This window comes from Lingula anatina, chromosome 1 (genome assembly GCF_051362555.1).
Source record: "Lingula anatina isolate TDL-2025a chromosome 1, LinAna3.0, whole genome shotgun sequence".
Taxonomy (NCBI): Eukaryota; Metazoa; Brachiopoda; class Lingulata; order Lingulida; family Lingulidae; genus Lingula; species Lingula anatina.
Genome location: NC_141767.1, coordinates 2,521,279 through 2,541,654, shown reverse-complemented (window position 1 = coordinate 2,541,654; position 20,376 = coordinate 2,521,279). Strand labels below are relative to the sequence as shown.

Genomic DNA, 20,376 nt, shown 5'->3' with positions numbered 1-20,376 from the left:
CGGCCGTAAAATACTTTGGACTGTCTTATTTTAAAGGGTCAAAGGCTTGCCACGTGATCGGGCGCCATCTTTGTTATTATCAGCTGGTACAAACACGGATATCTCTGTCCTCGCTGCTGCAGGTTGGATGAATATAAACCTGTGACTTGTGACTTTGATTGGGGCGTCAATATGACCGAAGTGCTGACAGAAGAGCAACTTGAAGTGCTCAACGAGCACAAGTACAGCGCCCAGGGCTCCTCCATATCAGAAGTGGTCATGCAAAAATTCTGGCGATGGCTTGTCGAACAGGTGCCCCTCTGGGTTTCCCCGAACGCCATCACTTTGGTCGGTTTGATAATTAACGTCGCAACGTCTCTCGTCTTGGTGTATTATAGTCCGGATGCTAAACATGCGGCAAGTACCATATTAGCATTTAGAAATATTATAGCAAAAGTTTTGTTAGAACGAAAGTTACAGCAGAATTTGGAAGCAAAGCAATAGTCCAAAGTTCATTTTGCATTCTCGACTGACTGGGTCATAGTCGTGATACATATACCTAATACAGTGTATTGTGCTTTGATATGTGAAGTAAATGTGTTCTCTAAAACCGAAAAACTAAACACCATAATGTGATATACCAGTTGTTTTATGAACATTTTTTTTGGATTCGGTTAATTGTATTGTCTCACTAATTTTTTAATGGATTTCAGTGTTACATTGGGGGGGGTATCTCCATACTGAGGTTTTCTTGATGTTTACTTTCGGTATGACTGCTGGGAAAGTTTCGATTTGTGGTTCAGCTAAACCCGCCCTAGAACTTGGTGTGTATTACAGTTATTATGTATACCGTAGTTATCTCTTAACAGCAGTTTCTTTTTCACATATTGAGACAAGACGCAGTTATCATGGGATACGGTAGGGAAAAAACATCTGCTCATGTGCCATTTAGATAACTTGGGAAATACAGAAAGCAAAATATGAAAACATACATTTGTTTTGTTCATTCTGTGTTTTTAAACTGTACTATGACCTTGTAATAGATTTGAACCAAATGTGTGTCATCTTGCCACTCTCAAAACAAAAGCTCTTTGTCCTTTTGTGTAGTTTTTTTTTTAAAAGCAGTGGACCCCCCCCTCCCCCCCCCCCCAAAAAAAAAAAAAAAAAAGAAAGAAAAAGAAAAAAATTGAAAGTTAAGACATACCAAAATTTTGTATAAATATCAAAAATCTTCATAACTTGAATGAATCCCTTACAATTATCCTCTATGATTCACTCAGGAATAAATAGAGAAAAAGAAAAAAAAAGGTAGACATAAGAATATTGAGTACGCTCCTTGTACTGTTGGCAGTACAGCATGCTATATTATCAGACTTTAGGCAGGATATTCAACAGCTGCCTTATTAGACTTATCACCTGCTGGTGTAAAAGGGTATTATGTCATGAATCCAATTACATACCCTGGCTCAGTAATTAGAAGCATTCTATTTCTGGATGAAAACCATGAATTTCAATGGAATTTGATTGAGTGTATTGTGTGTAGGAAAATTATGAATCACAATTGACACCTTTTTTAAATGAACTCTGGAAATCTATTTTTCAAGAATTGTTATTATGTTAAATGAGAATTCAAAGTATAATTTGTAATATATTGAAAGATTTCCACACAAGTGCATACTCACACACACAAGCAGGCAAACATACACTGAAATTTTTAAAAGTTTGTTGTAGATTTTATCAAAAAATATTTAAATGAAAAAAAAATTCCTGGGAGTTTGGCCCTTACTAGTAGCCACATAGCCAGTTAAAGACCACTAATTGAAATTAAACTATTTGTTTCAGATCCCAGCAGGTGCCCTGTTATTGTGTGCTTTAGGTTTGTTCATCTATCAGTCCCTGGACGCCATAGATGGCAAGCAAGCTAGAAGGACCAACAGCAGTTCCCCTCTTGGAGAGCTTTTTGACCATGGGTGCGACTCCATATCTACAGGTATATGTGTACTTAAGATTGTGTAGGTAGGGTAGTGCTGACACTCGTCAATTTAGCCTAATGCTAAAACTGACAAATTGGCTAAACAAAATAGGGTTGATTTGATTTATTTTAGTCAAATTTAAACCATCTGGAGAAAAAAATGACGAAAAAGTAGTAATTTGGCTAAATGAAAAAATTTCTAGTGCCACCCCAGTGTAGAATTGAATATGAATTGCAACAAATACGAGAAAATGATTTTAGGATGCAAGTGTCCTGTATGGGAGTCATCTGAGACTGTCTTGCAACTTGGCATGAAGTGAGATTTTGGGGGGATTTATCTGGTGGGGGAATGGACCAGAAATCGTGGTAGACCAGCAAGTGTGATGGAACAATGAATAAAAGCTGGCAGAATATGTGGATGGATATATTGATGGTTGCTTTCTCATTAGTTCTATAGAATTACAGTATTTTGCACACCATTATGTTTTCACCATATTTTATGTGTTACTTTTGTTTTGCTTTCTGAGATAACATTCCTGGCACATTTTCACCCTTATCACAAAAAACGTTAATACCGCCTCACACAGATTCTCATACATTTTCTAGGCTCATATGACATCAAGCAGTGCTGCAGGCCTGATTCAAGGATGATTTCTTTATGCACTTACATTAAATTAAGGTAGACACATGAGAGAGAACATTGAAATTTCTGCTCCATACAGTGCACTCTTAGTGATGACATCCTACTGTACTGAAAATTCTGACTTGGAGTTTTTGCTATTAATTAACATGTGTTATCCTGTTGATTTCAGTATTTGTTATGCTGGCCACAGCTTTGACTATGCAAACAGGGACAAATCCAGACTGGTTGTTTCTACAGTGTTTTGCAGCTACATTCTTCTTCTATGCTGCTCACTGGCAGACTTATGTGACAGGAACAATGAGGTTTGGAAGGTAATTCTGGTGACATTTGTGTTTGACTTGTTTGTATAAAAATTTGTCAAAACTATGAGCTTGAAAATTGTTTGAATTACATATGAATAAAAAAGCTAGAAATTTTTCATATGTAGTGTGCTGAATGCTTGGATGTTTATCTATATATTGACTGTTCCTTGGTGTTTTTCCTTTCTATTACACATTTTATCCTTTAAAAAAACTTTTAACTATTTATTCCAACTGTTTTAGTAAAAAAAAAAAAAAAAATGAAGATGACTTGCAATTCCTTATATAGTGTTAATTTTTGGTGGAAAATATGTAGAGGAAAACACTAAATGATGGCAAATGTATTTTGTCCAGTTTACTGCAGTCTCAATCCAACTTCAGTCTTCACTGACTCACTGACTCAACTTTGATATTTACATGAAATGCAACATCATGGTGAAATGATGCAAGTAAATAAATGTCCATTTCTTTATTTTTCTACCTAGAATTGATGTCACCGAGGCACAGATTGTCATGATTGCAGTGTATATCACCACCTCTGTGGTAGGCCATGATATCTGGGCATTTCAGGTATGGGACTGTGTTACTTTATTAATGTGCCACTAAATGTGAATTACAAAGTAAATAGTCATTGATTAATACATTTTGGATTGGAACAAGAAGTTGTTCAGAGAGCTGTGTTGTAGAAGTTGTGTCCCTTTTATTGCAGTTTATGTTTATAAGGTTGATTAGATGTCTTATTCATAATTATTTTCGTGTGTTATCACAAAATATTTCTTTATGCTCTTTATTTTCAGGTTCCATTAATTGGCTATGAACTAAAACACCTTATGATCATAAGCAGTATAGCAGTGACCACCTTGAGTATGAGTGAAAGCTTTTCTATAATCCTTTTAGAAGGAGGTGCAGGAAAAAATGGTTCCACAATTGCTGTAAATGAAGTGGCAGTGGTTATAGTTTGTAAAAAAAAAAAAAAAAAAAAAATATATATATATAAATAAATTTTAATCTCTAGAAAATTTTTTAAAACTGATATCAATGAAGGATTGACTTACATATAAGATAATAGAATTAAAAGCCTTATTTAAAAGTTTTTATTGTTGTTAATTAATCTTCTAAATTTTTAGGGGACCAGTGTTTTATCACCTGTAATTCCTATTGGCACAATCCTCGTTATGGCCTATACTATTTACAAGAAATCAGCAACACATATATTTGAAAATCATCCATGTCTATATATCATAGCCTTTGGGTTAGCTGGCGCTAAGGTGACCAATAAGCTAGTGGTAAGTGAATTGCTTAAAATTTCAGTTTAATAGGTAAACAACCAGATTTAGGCTTTAACATAGCAAAATTCCAAAAATTTTCTAATGCTGGCAAGAGAAAGCTAGTAAACAGGTTGATAGATCTTAATTTTGTCTGTAGTTTTTGGTAGGATAGAGTATTAGTCCATATTCCATCTGATACTTTTTTTGATGTAGAAAGTTCTTTTACTGACATTGGACTTCACTGTACATTTGATAGCTTTGCTGTCTTTTTCTTTCTAGGTTGCTCATATGACCAAAAGTGCAATGTCAATGCTGGATTCCAGTATGATTGGCCCAGGAATGCTATTTCTCAACCAATATTTCAATACTATTTTAGATGAATATCTTGTCCTATGGCTCTGCTTAGTAAGTATTTGGGGAAGTTAAAGCAATAATAACTCTTCGTTTCGGCCAAAAAATGAATTTTCCTGGAGTAAACAACAATTTTCCCATACTTTCTAATGGTTAATGAATCCATTTTTACATTCAAAGTTGGTCCCTGGATTTTTTCTAAAAAGTTTGGTTTTTTGTTAAAATCTCTTAAGAGATTTTAACAGAGTATAGCCATCAATGGAGGTCACGTGGTCTAAAGACAAGCTCAGATATCAGAATAATAGCTATAACTGCTGTTTTTGTGGTAAAACAGAATATATTATATTTCTATGAGTTATTCACAAGGTTTATATTGTGAAATATAGATCTCATACGAAGAGTTATTATCCCTTTAAAGTAAAAAATGTCCAACTGGGCCAATGATTATGTAAATTTCTAATAGTTAAGGTAATGTTCTAATCTTTTATTAAAATTTATGTGCAATGCGATTCATACCCATAGTCTAAAATTATGGACACTCACCTGGAGAAAGATGATCTGTGTTGTAATGTTATATTAATAAAAAACTGTCCATTAGTTGTCAATCTTTCTCTCTGTGCTTTTTTGACTCCTTTCAATGCTATGTTTCTCTTGCAGTTGTGGACCCTGGTCGATCTTTGTCGTTACTCTGTGTTCGTCTGCGTACAAATCTGTGACTACATGGATATATACTGTTTTAAAATCACATCCCTTGAAAAAGAGAAAAATGGCAGAGGGACTCTCTCATCCAGGCCAGTAACAAGAAGTCAAGGAAGAAAGAAGAAAGTTAACTAACTGCCTGTTGAAAAGAAGGAATTGTTTACACAGATCAGGTTTTCATAGATTGTTTGTGGATAAGAAAAGTTAGTTTTTTTTTTAATTTTTGAAAAAGTGCAGTACACAAGATCAAATTGATATTATTACAAAGTGTTCATTTCTCATCTTTAACGTAGAGGCTGCTGAATCAAGAAATGGGTGTAATTCACAGTTAGTATTACTTGCTTTCACTGGAAAAGAGTTCGGTATTTCAATGGAAAGCATGGGTAAGAATTTGAACTCAATTTTGCTTGATTGTTTTGTGGAAAGTATTGGTAGGGGTGTGAATGTTGTATTTATTGTCAGTGTTGTACTGCAAAATATATTTTTTTCAAGTTCACATTTTTCAGAACGTAATTTGCTCTACATAGGTTCCTTTCTTGTCTACAAAAATTCAGGAAAATCATTTTAAAGGTAGTGCACAAAAGTATAGTGAGAATTACATCTAGTTTTGCATTACGCATGTCATCAGGGTATTTTCTCCAAAGAAAAAATTCTCAGGACCAAAAAGTCATTGGTCCTCTTGGTTTTACTGCATAGTTACCTCCATTATGTGTTCCTAGACTACAGTATGTCTATAATAAAAATGGAACACAGAATACAGATCAGCCTTCCAACAGTATCAAATTTGAAAATGCCTGAATATAGTAATTTTATATCAGTCTAAGATTAGAATAGGTTAAAGATAAATTGTATATCATCATAGCTTGCCATATGCTTATTTTGTTTAATGCCATATATAGCAATTGTAGGAAACTACAATGGTTTTATAGCCTTGTGCATGCTTCACATTGTTACTGTCTCTTTGTGTATCTTCTCTGTTTTCCAAATGCAATGATTTTATGTTGCCATATGTTAATTAGAATCATTTTTATTTACCTACGAGAAGGATTGTTAAGGGAACAAGAGTGCATTTTGTAAAGATACTGGTAGTACCTTTTGATTTTCCATGTGTGTGATATGGCTATCATATAGTCACCATACAAACAATGCAGTCTGTGGTAGCTCAAGTACTGACATAGGTTTTTCGCCTATGGTTTTCATTCCCATCCTTGCAGATAGCAAGATGTAAAGGTGCGTAGAGTAGGCAGCATTGTCCAGATGTAGGCAGCATTGTCCAGATGAGTTACTGAAAGGAATTTTCAATGCACTTGAAAAGGATATATTATTTTTCAGAAGAAAAGTTGTAAACCTTATTGCTGCACTACTGGATGAGTTGGAACATTCACTCTTCCAGTATATTAATGTGTTCTGGTGGCTTATAAAAATATGAGTTCACTTTAGACATAAAATTGTTTATTGGGTTATTTTCAGTGCTAAATGTTTGCTTTAAATTTATTTTTATGTGTAAAATATTCACGGATGCTTTTCTGCTCAGCTTTTACTTGTTCACTGACACTACGTGTTCACAGTAGTGTCAAGAAATTACAAAGTATAATTAGGTTATGAAATCCAAGTTTAATCTGATGACATTTAGACATGTATAGCTGCTTTGCTAACAAAAAAAAAGCACAAGTTCACTTTAGCACAAGTCTTATTTGCCTATGTTCACTTGCAGTATCATGTTGTTGAATAAGCTACAGAATAATCCAAATTCATATAGAAAGAAGCCAGGTTTGATCTCTTTTAGTATCCCTCATTTTTAGTGACAGAAATCAGTTTATAACCTGGTCAGACAGTGTAATGCCTTGAAACTTTTTTGAAGGAATTGTTGTGTACTGAAGAAGAACATTTTTCCACATGATCATGTTTGTCACTTTTTGATTTGTTGAACGTCTAAGCTGTATTTCAAGAAATTTTCAAGAAATTCAAGGTTTGTTGTATCCTTATTATTCTTTTCAGCACACAGAGCTAGGTGAACTGATAAATTACTAAGGGAGATTGTAATCAAGTCTGACATAAACAAGTGTTTTTGTGACAACTAAAATAGAGAATGAGACTGCCTTTCTAGATTTTCAATATTTTAGAAGATTAAAATTCATATCAATAAAATATTACATTATTTTATGTAAAAAGGCTGTGTTGAGAATTCCAAAATAAAATATAACCCAATATTTATGTACAAATCTGCCTGTCTCAAAGTTTTCTTATTATTAAGCATGGTTTTGCGCTTGTTTGAAACTCCATTTTGCCTTAAGATTAATTTCAACTCTCCAATAACTGGTACATAAATTACTACAGGGTAATTTAGACTTTCAAATGTGGTAAGTAGTAGAGACATTTTAGATTCCTTTAAGCCATTTATTTTGAAAATGGTCTGTTATACAGTGCTAATGTGCTTGACCCTAATTCAGGACTTCCATAATGACCTTGTCCTGTCACCGTTTTGGCCCAGCTAAAATTCAGCTCCAAATGAAAAGAAAATGGAAGTTAAACATGTTTTATTTATCCATAAGTCAGAATTAAGAACAAAATGGACATTTATAGGTATCTATAATATATATGATGCTTGCTTCTTGACCGCAATTTTACATTACTTCTCTTTCAACATAGTTCAGTTATCACCCTCTCATCTGTTTACCAGATTTTACTTGTACAGCTAAATAATAAAATATTAATAAAACTTAATCACAGAAAAATGGAAAATGCTCCATCATACACTATATTCTTCAGGAGCATGCTTAAGTCCTGCTTGATATCCTCGATCTGCTGGTGACAGTGGTGACTTCTGATATCATATGCTTAATAATGTGAAAAATATATAAATGAAATAACCGAGACTTGGTACTATTGTGATCTGTGGACATGTACTTGTCCAGAGGCAGATCCAGAGATATTTTTTGACAGTCTTCCAAATTATCTTCGTTGATCCATCCTCCAATTTTGACCGTCTTCCAACAGAAAAATTAAGATGCCTGTCAAGGTAAAGTTGAAGAATTCTATCCAACTTCTTTCATGGCTTTAAACCACCCATGTTATCCTACCGGGGGGGGGGGGGGGGGGGAAATCAATCCGCCAACTTTGACTACATGGTGTAGGTTGTCAGTATTTATCTTACTTCTGGCTACATTTGCAACTGCTCATATCAGGAACACAATCTGAAATAATCAAACATTACATTCACTGTCATCTTGTAAGAAGCATCAAGCTGAAATGTTTTGATTTTCACAAAGTCTTTTATATGCCTTGATCTTCTATTAATGAAGGGGTGCTTTAAGCTGCAATAGCGCTATTTTATGGGAGAAAAAAGGTATTAAAAGTAATTTTTAGAATATTAGTATATAGTTTTTGAAGCTTTTAAAATTCATAAGTTCTCAGCACCTTGGGAGAGACTCACTTTGCTAAGCAAAGTGGTTATGGCCTCTTTGGTTGATGTACACATCTGGCTCACTTGAACACTGCCCATCTTCAACATATAATCTGTAATTATACAGCATCACACCAACTTATATCTATATTAATTGTAATTATTATTAAAGGTTCTAGTTAAAGCCCAGATAGTGATGAATGTGCTTTTACTTTTGAAATGAAAAAAAAAAAAAAGGTCCAGCACAGGGCAGATGTTCTGGATTGCTGCTGTGGTATCACATCTCAACTACCACAATGATCTCATCCAAACACATTTTGAGATGCAATCATTTTCTTCTGCCCCTACTATTTGTTTTGTAAAACACACATTACAGAGTAATGGCCATTTTCTGGGTCTTCCAGAAGATGGTTAGATTTTCAACTTTACATTGATGTGTATCTAATTTTTTCTATTGGAAGACGGTCAAAAAAGGAGGATGGATCAGCAAAGATAATTTGGAAGAAAATATCACTGGATATGCCCCTGTCATAATGTTTAGTCTTTACTGATAAAATTTATCTTTTGTAAGAATCTGTGACCAAATAATAAATTCAAATATTTTCAGAGTGACAAAGTATTAAAATAATAATATATAAGTGTAAAGTAAATCTAATGAAGTGCGTAGACTGCATCATAAAGGCACTCAGCACCTGGGAGTTCATATTTTGTTTTTTAGATAATTAGATCAGCAGAAAGTACCTCATACTGTTACACACTGCCACTAAGTTTATCTTAAACATTGTTCTAAAGTAAATGTAATTCTATTGTATTCTTATTCCAACAAATTAGTTTTTTCACAATATGGTATTTGTTTTGTCTGAAATTTTGTGCAGACGTGTTAAGGACAAAAACAGTCACAGAAAAAAAAAAGATAAAACAACAAAAATGGTATCCAGCATCTTGCCCTCTTTAACTTAGAACACAGGACTCAGTGGGTGGGATCAGGGGTACACAGGGGCCCATACACACTAGCCACAGTGGTTACTAAGGGCTCATTCGCAATGAAATTATCATTCCACATAGATCGATTCAATGCCATGGGGACTTGTTGAATGCAATCAGATGAACAGATTATCATGCCTCCTATTGTTTCGCTTTTTTTTTTTTTTTTTTTTTTTGTATTCTACTCAATGCCAGGAAGAGACGTTAATCTGTTAATCTGATTGCATTCAGCACCCTGGGGAGTTGAATGGATGTACATAGAGCAATACTTGCATTGGGAACGAACCCTCACACACGTGTGGTGCATGTACAGAGAAAAAAAAATTTAAAAAACTACTAGGTTTAAATAATATCCTTCAGCAAACGCACAAGTTAAAAGGGTTTGCTTTCATTCACTTCCACTCAGTGTTTCTATACTTAGGTTCATCTAAACAGAAGGTGACCTGAAGCTGGTAAATGCACACAAATATAGAATGGAGGCCACATCCAGGACTCTGAAGGCAAAGATAGATTTTGCACCAAAAATCTGGCTACTTCAAGATCTCCGACAGCCATATCACGATGCAAAAACAAACTAAAGGCTCGACATCTCTCTGTCAGTGCTTTATCAATCTGACACAGACATTATTGGATAATGAAATGCACTCACGCTGAACTGTCTGTGGTGATTTTCAAGAATAAATTGTTTATCATTGCATCATCCTGGTGATTGAACATACTTAGAGCAGGTTAAGCTGCCAGATAAGTGAATCCACCGATGCATCCAGTGCCTAGGAAAAATAAAACAAGTATCATCATCATCAGATCCAGGCATAGCATATGTAGGCATCAGATGCTTCCCGTGTTATGGCAAAGTTACACAGAAAATTAAAACATGAGATCATAGATACATTGCTTTCATTTGGCGTTAAATTTAATTATGCTGTCCCAACTATGGTGTGAAAACAAAAAGATATCAATCACAATAAAAAGACATTTCCAGATGATCATAGGGTACCACTTGTTGGTGTATGAAGTTAGACTGATAATATGTTATGTAGGCATTTTCTGAACAAAAAAGCAAATAAATTATAAATATACTAAACTGTAAAAAAGAAAATGTTCAAATTTATGATGAAATAGGTTTTAATTGTGTTTTGTGTAGTAATGATAATAAAATAAACTGTTTCTAAGAAAATAAATTTGAAAAAAATTTACCAATGGGTCATCATGTCTCCACCCTTTATGAAAAGATCTTTATCACATGATTGACTCATTGATGTAGTTTTAATAAAACTTCAGCCTTCTATTAAAGATGCCCAGTGATAAATGTATGTGTGGCTAAACACCTGGGGAAGCAAACGTGTGTAAGGGCGCATTCCCATAGGTTTTAGATCGATCTATTCCTGTGGGGAGTCTCACTAGATTACTGTCAGATAATCCGCCTACTACAAGCTGTAAGGGGGTAATTAACTTTTGTGCCCACTTGACTGACAGCTATTTAGCCTGAACCCCCAGGGAGTTAGGTCGATCTAGTTGGATTGATCTAATCTCTGGGAATGGGGTCTAAGTGAGTAAAACCCCCTGTAGTGTTTTAACATATCAGGATGTCTCAAACAGGTTCAGTTTTCTTTCTTTCTTTTTTTTTTTTTTTTTTTTGAAAAGGGCTCTATACTGGGGATTGGACCTGGAACCTCTTGCTTCCGAGTACAGCATGCTAACATGGACTGGTCCAGTTAAGTGTAAGAGTGTATTCAAAACAACTAACTGATCCATCGATTAAATATGGCTGACCCCACTAAAAAAATGCTGCCCTAATCTCCTGATGGTCTCCCCACCTCCACATGTGCCATTAAACGGATTAAAGTTTTAATTCGTAGGTTTTTGCAGCGACGGAGCATATGGAGACAAGGAGACCATCAGGAAATTAGCAGCATCACTTTTATGTGGATCAGTGATATTTAGTCCGCAGATCAACTTGCTCTGAATGCGCTCTAATACTGGATGCAAAAGGGGCTCAACTTGCCCCCAAAATGAGGATACATGAGGCTTTATAATAAATGCTGTGGTTGTTTCTGATCAGTTCTATTGTGTCTCCAGCTCTGTGCCAGTGAAATGGACACCTCCACAGCATGCCTTTTTCAACTGTTTGTTTTGGTTTCATGTGTTTTATGGTCCAAATCCATTTTAACAATTTTACAAAAGAGAAGACACAGTCAGTTATTGTTAGGTGCCTTACGTTGAACATGTTTTGCCTTCTTAAAAAAGAACCAGCAACAGGAAAAGTTCTAAACGTGGTTAAAAAAATTGTTTACATCTTTAAATGCAGGATACTGGTAAGAAATGCCACGTGTCTTTCATCAAAGCATGTTTCTGAGGTAAAAACAAGGCAACAAAATGGTACACACCATGAAAAAGGGCTAAACTTAAAGTTAGTTTAAAAATGTCAAAATGTCAAATCGCGTGTAAATTTTGCTTGAGCTACACTGAAACTTTTTGTTAAACGTCTTCAGTAACATTCAATGGCTGTGGAATACAGAGAATATGTTGCATGCATGGCATTTCTCTTTAACCTTTCACCATATCTAAATAATTTTCTTTTGGAATTAGTTGCAAATAAAGTCAAACTTTCATGAAAAAAAATTCTTTATTCCATATATCTGATTTCTAACCTGTCCATAATGTTTCAGAAGAGTATCAATCTCTTTTCTTAATGCATTAGTAACTGTTACAGTGAATTCTAACATCATCCAATAAGACTGCTCATACATGAATCATGCAAATAATTTCATAATTGCTTCATGTCATGGCTACTTATTTTGGTAATGGTTGAAATAACATTTTCGTTCACAAAAAAATGACGTACAATGTATGTATTAATTGATCTTTTTTCTGGACTCTGATTAAATCAGACAAATGGGTTGTTAATGTTGTCTGTTAGTAAAAAAAGATGGAGTTCTAGATCTTTCTCAGAGTATATGTTTGATCAGGGTTGGCTACAAGGCCTTGACATTTGGGGAAAATCCAATTCAACAGATAAAAAGACTACAATATCCACTTATCCTTGAATGACTTCATGACTCAAAATCTTACTTAAGCTTCTTCTACATCATTTCCAGTAAGCCAAATTCGTTTTAAGATTTAGCCAGAAACATGAATGATAATTCATATGATAATTTTGAAAGATTATCATTTATTTCAAACTTATTTATAGATAAACTCTCTTGGTATCCTGTGATATATTTAATTAATCAATAACAAAAATAAAAACCCAGGTTCTCGTATGTATAAACTGAAATATGCATTTCCCCTGGATAGATAAAAATTCTTGAATAATAAATGAAAAATAAAAATTTATTATTGTCCAGTGTTTTCATGATGCTGAATTCCTTTGACAAACTCTTTACATTTTTTTCATCAAGGTTTGGTACTTCAACCATAATAAAGGCTAAAATCCATATTTTAAACACAACCCTTTAGACCACGGTGGAAGTGAAGAACAAAAGACTCAAATGTGGTGTAACTTGCATAACCGAATGTCTCGCATGAATGCGTTATAACCCGCTAATGGACCCGTGGTCTAAATAAGATAGACCTCTCGTCAGCGAGGGTTATGTGACATCCACACGTGCTATGCACTCATGTTTGCCACATAACCCTCGCTGACTTGGGGGTCTATCTATTACTTAACCTGCACTTTGCTCTATGATATGGCATTTCATTAAAACTTGTCCAGTAGTCTAAACAACCATATTAATTGTTGTAATTACCTTCACTGAGGAAGAGCCTTTCTTCTAATGAGAACATATTAATTGTTGTAATTACCTTCACTGAGGGAGAGCCTTTCTTCTAATGAGAACATATTAATTGTTGTAATTACCTTCACTGAGGGAGAGCCTTTCTTCTAATGAGAACATATTAATTGTTGTAATTACCTTCACTGAGGGAGAGCCTTTCTTCTAATGAGAACATATTAATTGTTGTAATTACCTTCACTGAGGCAGAGCCTCTCTTGTAATGAGATTCTAAGTTACCACAATTTTAGAATAATGACCGATGTCCCCCCCCCTCCTCATTAAGTTTCTTTTTTAAGATGTTGAATTTGAGTAATTGTCTTCATTACAAATGTGACTAATATTCTAAACCGAGTAATCACAATTTCCTGTCCATTTACTGTTAAAACTCAATTATGGACTCTCCAATTACTCCTACATGTATTTAACTGACTCATAATTGTAACAGGAGTTGCTAAACTGCAGAGTTCTCCTCAGGAGGCATATACTTGCATTTTACATTTTATTAATTTTATTACGGACGGCCGATTTTAAGATCGTTCGAAATTCAAGAGCCGTTCGAAATTCATGGCACTTTACCGTAGTTAGTTTCTCATCACAAAGGTTCTTGTAAGTATACTGCTAAATGTGTTCAAATAAAGTCAGAGCTTCTTTTTTACTTTTGACAGTGATTAGTGGACAATGAAGTGCTGCAAAAACTTCAGGCTTTACAAAATTACACCATGTTACATGCAGTGATCTCTTTTTTCGCCAAGGGCTTCTTTAGACCTCTTTTTCTATTTCTGTCACTCATTCCACTTTTATCTTTGTTAGCTCTTACACATAGGACTTCATTTTTGTACTCATTTTTTTAACCTGGATTCATCATAACAAACATGTTTTTAATCAAAACAACTTGGTTCTCTTACACATAGAACAATGTGACAATGTCACTGTTCATTGTAACATAAAATATCATAATTACAATAAATTATAATTACTCTCCACAAAAAAAATGTGTCACAGAAAATAACATTCTAACAATTTCAAATCCCTTTACAAATTTTTTTAATATTAATTAAGTGACGGACCAAATGGTAGAGTGCTTGCCTTCGGTGCAGTAGGTTGTAGTTTCAAACCCAATCTGAACAACTGGTAACGGAAGACCTTGTGGAAGATAAGGTGGTGCTTTATACGTTTACCCCTCTTTAAATAAAGTCTTAAAATTTATTATTTCTAAACCAGCTAAAATAAACATGAAACTAGTTTACTTAGTCATAATATAGTTCAAATATTACAGGAAACCTACTTAGTTTGAAATCTGGCATACTTGATTTTTACTGTGACAGCTAGAGCAAAACTGAAAAACCTCACTGTTACAGATTCAAAGTTCTCTTTATTTTCTTAATTTTTGCTCTCTTATATCGTAAATCTTTCATCTTCAATAACATCAACCTTGGTGCAGTGCATTGAATTTTTCTAATCCTTAGCTTTTGCATCAAAACTAACAATTATATAATCAAGACAACTTATAGATGTCACCACATTTCATAGCGAAACAATCTAATAAAGACAAATAAATAGAATATCATCAAAACAACATTTCAGTTAAAAAAAAAAATTTGGGGTGGGGGGGGTGGGGGGGGGGTACAAAAACTACAGCTTCTTGTATAAGTAGATTTAGCTGATGATAATCAGAGTAAGTGTCTGCAAAGGATGCTGATTTCCAAAATAAAAAAGAAGAAAAATAGCCAGGAAATACTGGGTATGTGTTACTATAAGACATACATAAAGTATGAAAAAAAGGTACACTGTACTCTTCAGCTATAGTAAACTACTATCTTATCAGTACATGACAGAGACGTCTGGGAGCAAGGCGGCCTGCTGTTGTAACACCAGCAAAGGTGATTTTACATCATTAAAGTTGGCTGTTACCTGTGGGAAAGCTTGATGGATGGACTGATAGTATATTCTAATACTGTAACATGCTACTGCATGAAGTCTTGTTGTTTGACTGCCATGGGTTGAGTTACACTGTGGCAAACAGGGAGTTTCTGGCTGCCGCAACATCCATTCACCTACATGTATGTTCCTCACTTCTTTAAAGATAGGTGTCAGGTATAAATATATGGCTGATAATAAGAGGTTTAAGGACTTAACGCTGACACTCTAAAAAACAGCTGTGCTACATGTAAAAAAAAAAAATAAAAAAATAATAATAATAAATAATAATAACAGAAACGAAGACAAAAGAAAGAACATCAAGATGTCCAAGCAGCAAATGTTCAAGCTTTGGTCTCATGGGAAAGCATGTTAATCAAAATTCAGCCTCTCTAGCCATCAAAGGGTATGCAGTGAAGATGAAAGCTAACATATATAATACCTTTACAAGTATCTTCTGACCAAAAATAAAGTCACCATCAACAGGTTATAGTAATGATGTACATGCACACTTTAGTTACTTCACCAAAAATAAATAAATAAATAAATAAATAAATAAATAAATAAATAAATCTATAGGTCCAGTAAAAGATTTAAATAGTTTATATTATGTAAAATACAACTGAATGACTGAAATGTGTAGTATAATACAAGAAAGTCAGGATCCAGAGTCTTCCAAATTATCTTTGTTGATCCATTTTTGACCGTCTTGCGTTGGAAAAAATTGGGTGCTCATCAATGTAAACCATACTCTCCTGAAAGTAGTAAACCAGCCCATACAGAATGGCCACCGGCCTTGACCCCAAGTAAAATAGCAGGAAGAAATGACAATTTAAAACAGTTTTCCAGTGGTATACCAGTAGTTGGCCAATACAGTACTGTCTGTAACGGTTCATTATAAGAGCCCCTTAGATTTTACTACAGGGTTTTTATTCCCTTTCACAATTTCTCCACAAGTTCGCTTCTGGCTGTTAGGTTAATTAATTTGCTGTGTCAAGGACTTAAAGTGACTCTTTTACTTATTAGCCAAGCAAATTAGGTTGTCAATCTCTCACAGTGAACTGTTATCTAGAGTGTATCAGTTCAGTATACCACTCCGAGTGGTAAACCTTCTGACCCTCTTGCTTCAAGGATCTAACCAGTACCTCGTCAATACATTAAGGTACAAAATCTTTCTCAGAGTTTTTCACACACAAAAAGAAACAAACAAGTATACATAGGTTCAGTCTGTAAAATGTAATCAATTAACCAACTCTTTGGGGAACACCATCTTCAAAAACATTTTTAGAGGGTTTAAAAGGATACACCTGTCAAAACAACAAACTTTCGTTCAGTCAATTTCACATAGCCAAGAAAAAAAAAAAGCAGTTGATTTTACAAAAACCTAATTTGTTTCAATGCCATTTTCAGTGAGTGAACACAGACTATAAGCCACATGAATAATAAAGGTTTAATGGTCTGTAAAACAGTTGTGTACCGGTTCACAACAGAATAATCCATCTGCACATTTTATACTAAAAATCAATCTCTATTCTTCAGGGATTCCGACTTTATCTGACATTTAACAGCTAGATGTGTTAAGTAAATGTGCAAGAAGCATACACACACAAAAAAATGCCCGTCTCTGTTTACACTTCCCAATAAGTTACTTGACACCCAGCAAAAATTCTTGGAAAATCCCATTGCGGTGAAAATCTGACAACCCCATATTACATGATATTCCGAATAATCTTGGAAATGAATTAAGACACTGATTCTTCAGGATGGTTGCTTACCATCCCTACAGTGATGCATTACATCTATGTCAATGCTCTGAATTTCATCTGTTATCTATTTTTCCTGATGCTCTCTTGATTTCTTTGGACAAGCACACAAATGATGTGGCATAATGACTTTTGAAGTCTTTGATGTTAGTCAACAATGACAGCATATACTGGTATTGTATTTTCCAGCAAATGTCACCAATATAACTTGTCTTGACTCTATTACACTAGGAAAGATTGCTTACAAGAAATTCATCTTTGTTTGTTGTTGATTAAAACTGGTATGGACACTAGATCCATCAATAAAATTTTCCCCCTCCCCCTCCTCTGAGAGAGAGAGAGAGAGAGAGAGGGAGGGAGCTAGGAAAGTGGAGACTATTGGAAGTTCCCTATAGACCATCAGGATGGGGTGATCGAGGCGGCTTAATCCCCTTCTAGTGAGGTCAAATATATCTTTTAAAATATATACAAAATATGACAGTTTGTTAATGTTTTGCATATAACATCATAATATACAAATACTGACTATGGGTGAAGTCATTTTGGGGATTTATTGACCGAAAGTTAGGATAATTGACCTACAATGAAGGACATAATTAAGAGCTAAATAGATTGTGCTATAGAAATCGAGTGCTTGTGCTTTTCGAAAAAAAAAAAATATACTCTCTGCTTCCAAATCTATATTCACTGGTTAGGAGGTCAATATGATCTGATACTGACAGGCACATGACTGCTCCCGACCAATCAGTGGGCGTCAAAATTCGTGATCATGCAACTACAATAATAAAAGACCTTCCGAGACATACTTTGATTTGAGTACCCTTTAAAAGACCCGAGGTTCCATTTTTTCACAGTGCCACATCTATAATAAGTGACAATGGCTTAATTACTCTGTGCATAGATAATTTCTGACCAGCAACATGATATTCTTATAAAACTACAGTAGCGGCTTCTCTTTTACCACCCAAGCTGGAAAAAATTATATAACAATTAAACACTGAATAAATTGACCAAAGCTAAAGTCAAATGCACATATCTTTTAAAACCTAGGTCTATACATACATTATGTCTTTCAAGAGTAAAAATGAAATGGTGGGGCTGTTTTCAGTCTTCCTCACAGCTAACATATAAATCAAAGACAGCCTATACATGCAAACCTATCATGATGATTAATTTGATATCCAAATATCATCCAGCATGATATCAGACAGCACAATCAATTGAATGAATTGATACTGTTCAGAGGATGAAGGCATTCTGTAGTACAAGCATTGCTGTCTAGTATGCTGTCTTTCCTAAATAGAAATGGAAGTGGAATCTGTCTTTGTTATACCATATGGTTATCAGGGGCGGATGCAAAGTCAACCCTCCTCCCCCCCCCTCCCTTGGTATGGGGTTCAGAGACAATGAAGGAGCCCCAAAATTTTTGGTATTCTAGAGGGCGAAAAGTGCCATTTGCTACGGTTTAGAACTTTGTTTCAGCTATTTTCAAGAGGTGCCCATTGTTGTGATTTTTTTTTCAGAAATTGAAGGGGGGTCAGGACCCTAAATCCACCACTTGTTTTACATATCACACCTATGCATATATATAGCCACTTGATCATACTTTCTTTTTATAATCTAATAAAATTCATTAAAATACAACAATTTATGATTATATTTAAGATATATTTATGGGAATTGCTCATTTTTCTCCCTTTCATACTGACAGAGAAACATTTGTACTTACACCAATAAACTTCATTGCTTTTTCATCTATGACATTCTATTTTCAGTTTAATTTATCCCCGTATCGTTGCATACATTTTCATAAGTTTGTCCAAAAAATCAACATATATGAATAAATTTAATACCATTATACAAATAAAAGTTGAATTCTGCAATTAAATTTGAGGTTGGCTGAATAAAAAAAGATCGCTACCTTGCGGCAACTCTGTGTACAGTGAGCAGGTAGATAAAATTTATCTTGGTTCTTAAATTTAAGTTTAACAGGGCAAAGCAGCTAAAGTTTACTTCTTTTTCATATATTTTTCCTTTGTAAAATTGGTTCTTAGCCCTGGTCACACCAACCCTCAGCCAATGGTTATATTTCACTCTAGATCTGCTTCTCAGGGCTTTTGTTCTACAAATGTTTAAATTAAGGTGCTACCAAAGCTATGTCTTCAAAATAAATGTACTGTGATGTTCTCGGCTCTGTAAAGCAATTCAAAGTCAAATCTAAGTCTGAAGTTTCCCACATAACATAGACCAGATAAGTGTAATACTTCTATATAAAGTCATTACCCCCTGGTGTTCCTAAATATTATCTGTTCACAGCACAGCATACTTAGTGTGATGACAATACCCATCTAAAGGGACTTTTTTCTTTCTTTCTTCAATTGTCAAATTTTGCCTCATCACTTTTTCACCACTGCCAATGGGATTGAATTGATTTAGAGTTTGCATGTCAGAATAGTAGTATATTGCTTTGTAGGTGATTGCGTCTTCACATGCCGCAGGTGTACGTGAAATGATGCAATCAACACCATCTTTGCTGCATGAATGTATTACGTATATAGATAGGCTCTGGTGCACCATAATACCTTAAGGGGTCATTCCCATAGAAAATAATTGGTCTATGGGTAGATTGATCCAATTGGCAGGGACTTTTGCTGAATGCAATCATAACAGTTTTATCCACCATGGAGTTGGATCGATCTATGTTAACCAACAGTTTCAATGGGAACGATATCCTATAGTCATTTCAGTGTCCAGGCTGGTAGCCAGCAATTTTTAATGGGGTTATTTTTCTGAAAAATTGGACTTAGCTGACCCTAACTTGATAAATGACACAGAAGTACATCAAAATTTGATTCAGAACATACTTTTTCCTACCAAGAGGGTATCCCCCCTCCCCCTGCCTATGGTTCTGATGTCCAAGGTCATTTACCAACCGCCTTTTATGATGTCTTTAACAACCAATCCAACAGATTCTGGATAACTGACATTTGTAATCATCAAACATTCAAAACCTCATTGACTAAAAACTTTGTCACCAATATTCCTAATCTCCAGTAATGTTCTAACATTACACAATTAATTCGTTTCTTCACTATAGTATTTATAGACACTGACACAGTGGTAAGTACCAATCAATTGTTTACTACAGCTCACTATAGATACTATAGATGTAACAATTATGAGTCCATTTGTAAAATAGGATGTACGATTATGCAATCAACATAACATAAATTGGTGATAGATTCTGTTAATGTCTTCTGGGTAGAGACTATCCAATCAACATTACCTCAAAATCTCTTCATCAGAACAACAGGCTTAATCT

At 34.6% G+C, this 20,376-nt stretch overlaps 1 protein-coding gene and 1 long non-coding RNA gene across 16 annotated transcripts in view; one reads left to right on the top strand and one right to left on the bottom strand.

Moving 5' to 3' along the window:
• The first annotated feature begins 34 nt into the window (after positions 1 to 34).
• LOC106163594 (choline/ethanolaminephosphotransferase 1) lies at positions 35 to 7,435 on the top strand. Its single transcript, XM_087001647.1, has 8 exons — positions 35 to 396; positions 1,822 to 1,969; positions 2,764 to 2,905; positions 3,379 to 3,463; positions 3,691 to 3,825; positions 4,021 to 4,179; positions 4,441 to 4,566; positions 5,170 to 7,435. Exons 1-8 carry the CDS (start codon positions 172 to 174, stop codon positions 5,344 to 5,346), a joined length of 1,197 nt encoding a protein of 398 aa, XP_086857773.1. The 5' UTR covers positions 35 to 171; the 3' UTR covers positions 5,347 to 7,435.
• A 296-nt stretch (positions 7,436 to 7,731) lies between these two features.
• Positions 7,732 to 20,376, bottom strand: part of LOC106176457 (uncharacterized) — a 46,743-nt gene continuing 34,098 nt past the window's right edge. For 5 of the 15 annotated variants that reach the window (XR_015332030.1, XR_015332031.1, XR_015332032.1 and 2 more), the window contains one exon: positions 7,732 to 10,368. This is a non-coding gene — a long non-coding RNA (uncharacterized LOC106176457). The remainder of the gene's footprint in view (positions 10,369 to 20,376) is intronic. The other 10 variants (XR_015332036.1, XR_015332038.1, XR_015332039.1 and 7 more) reach the window with 8 other exon arrangements.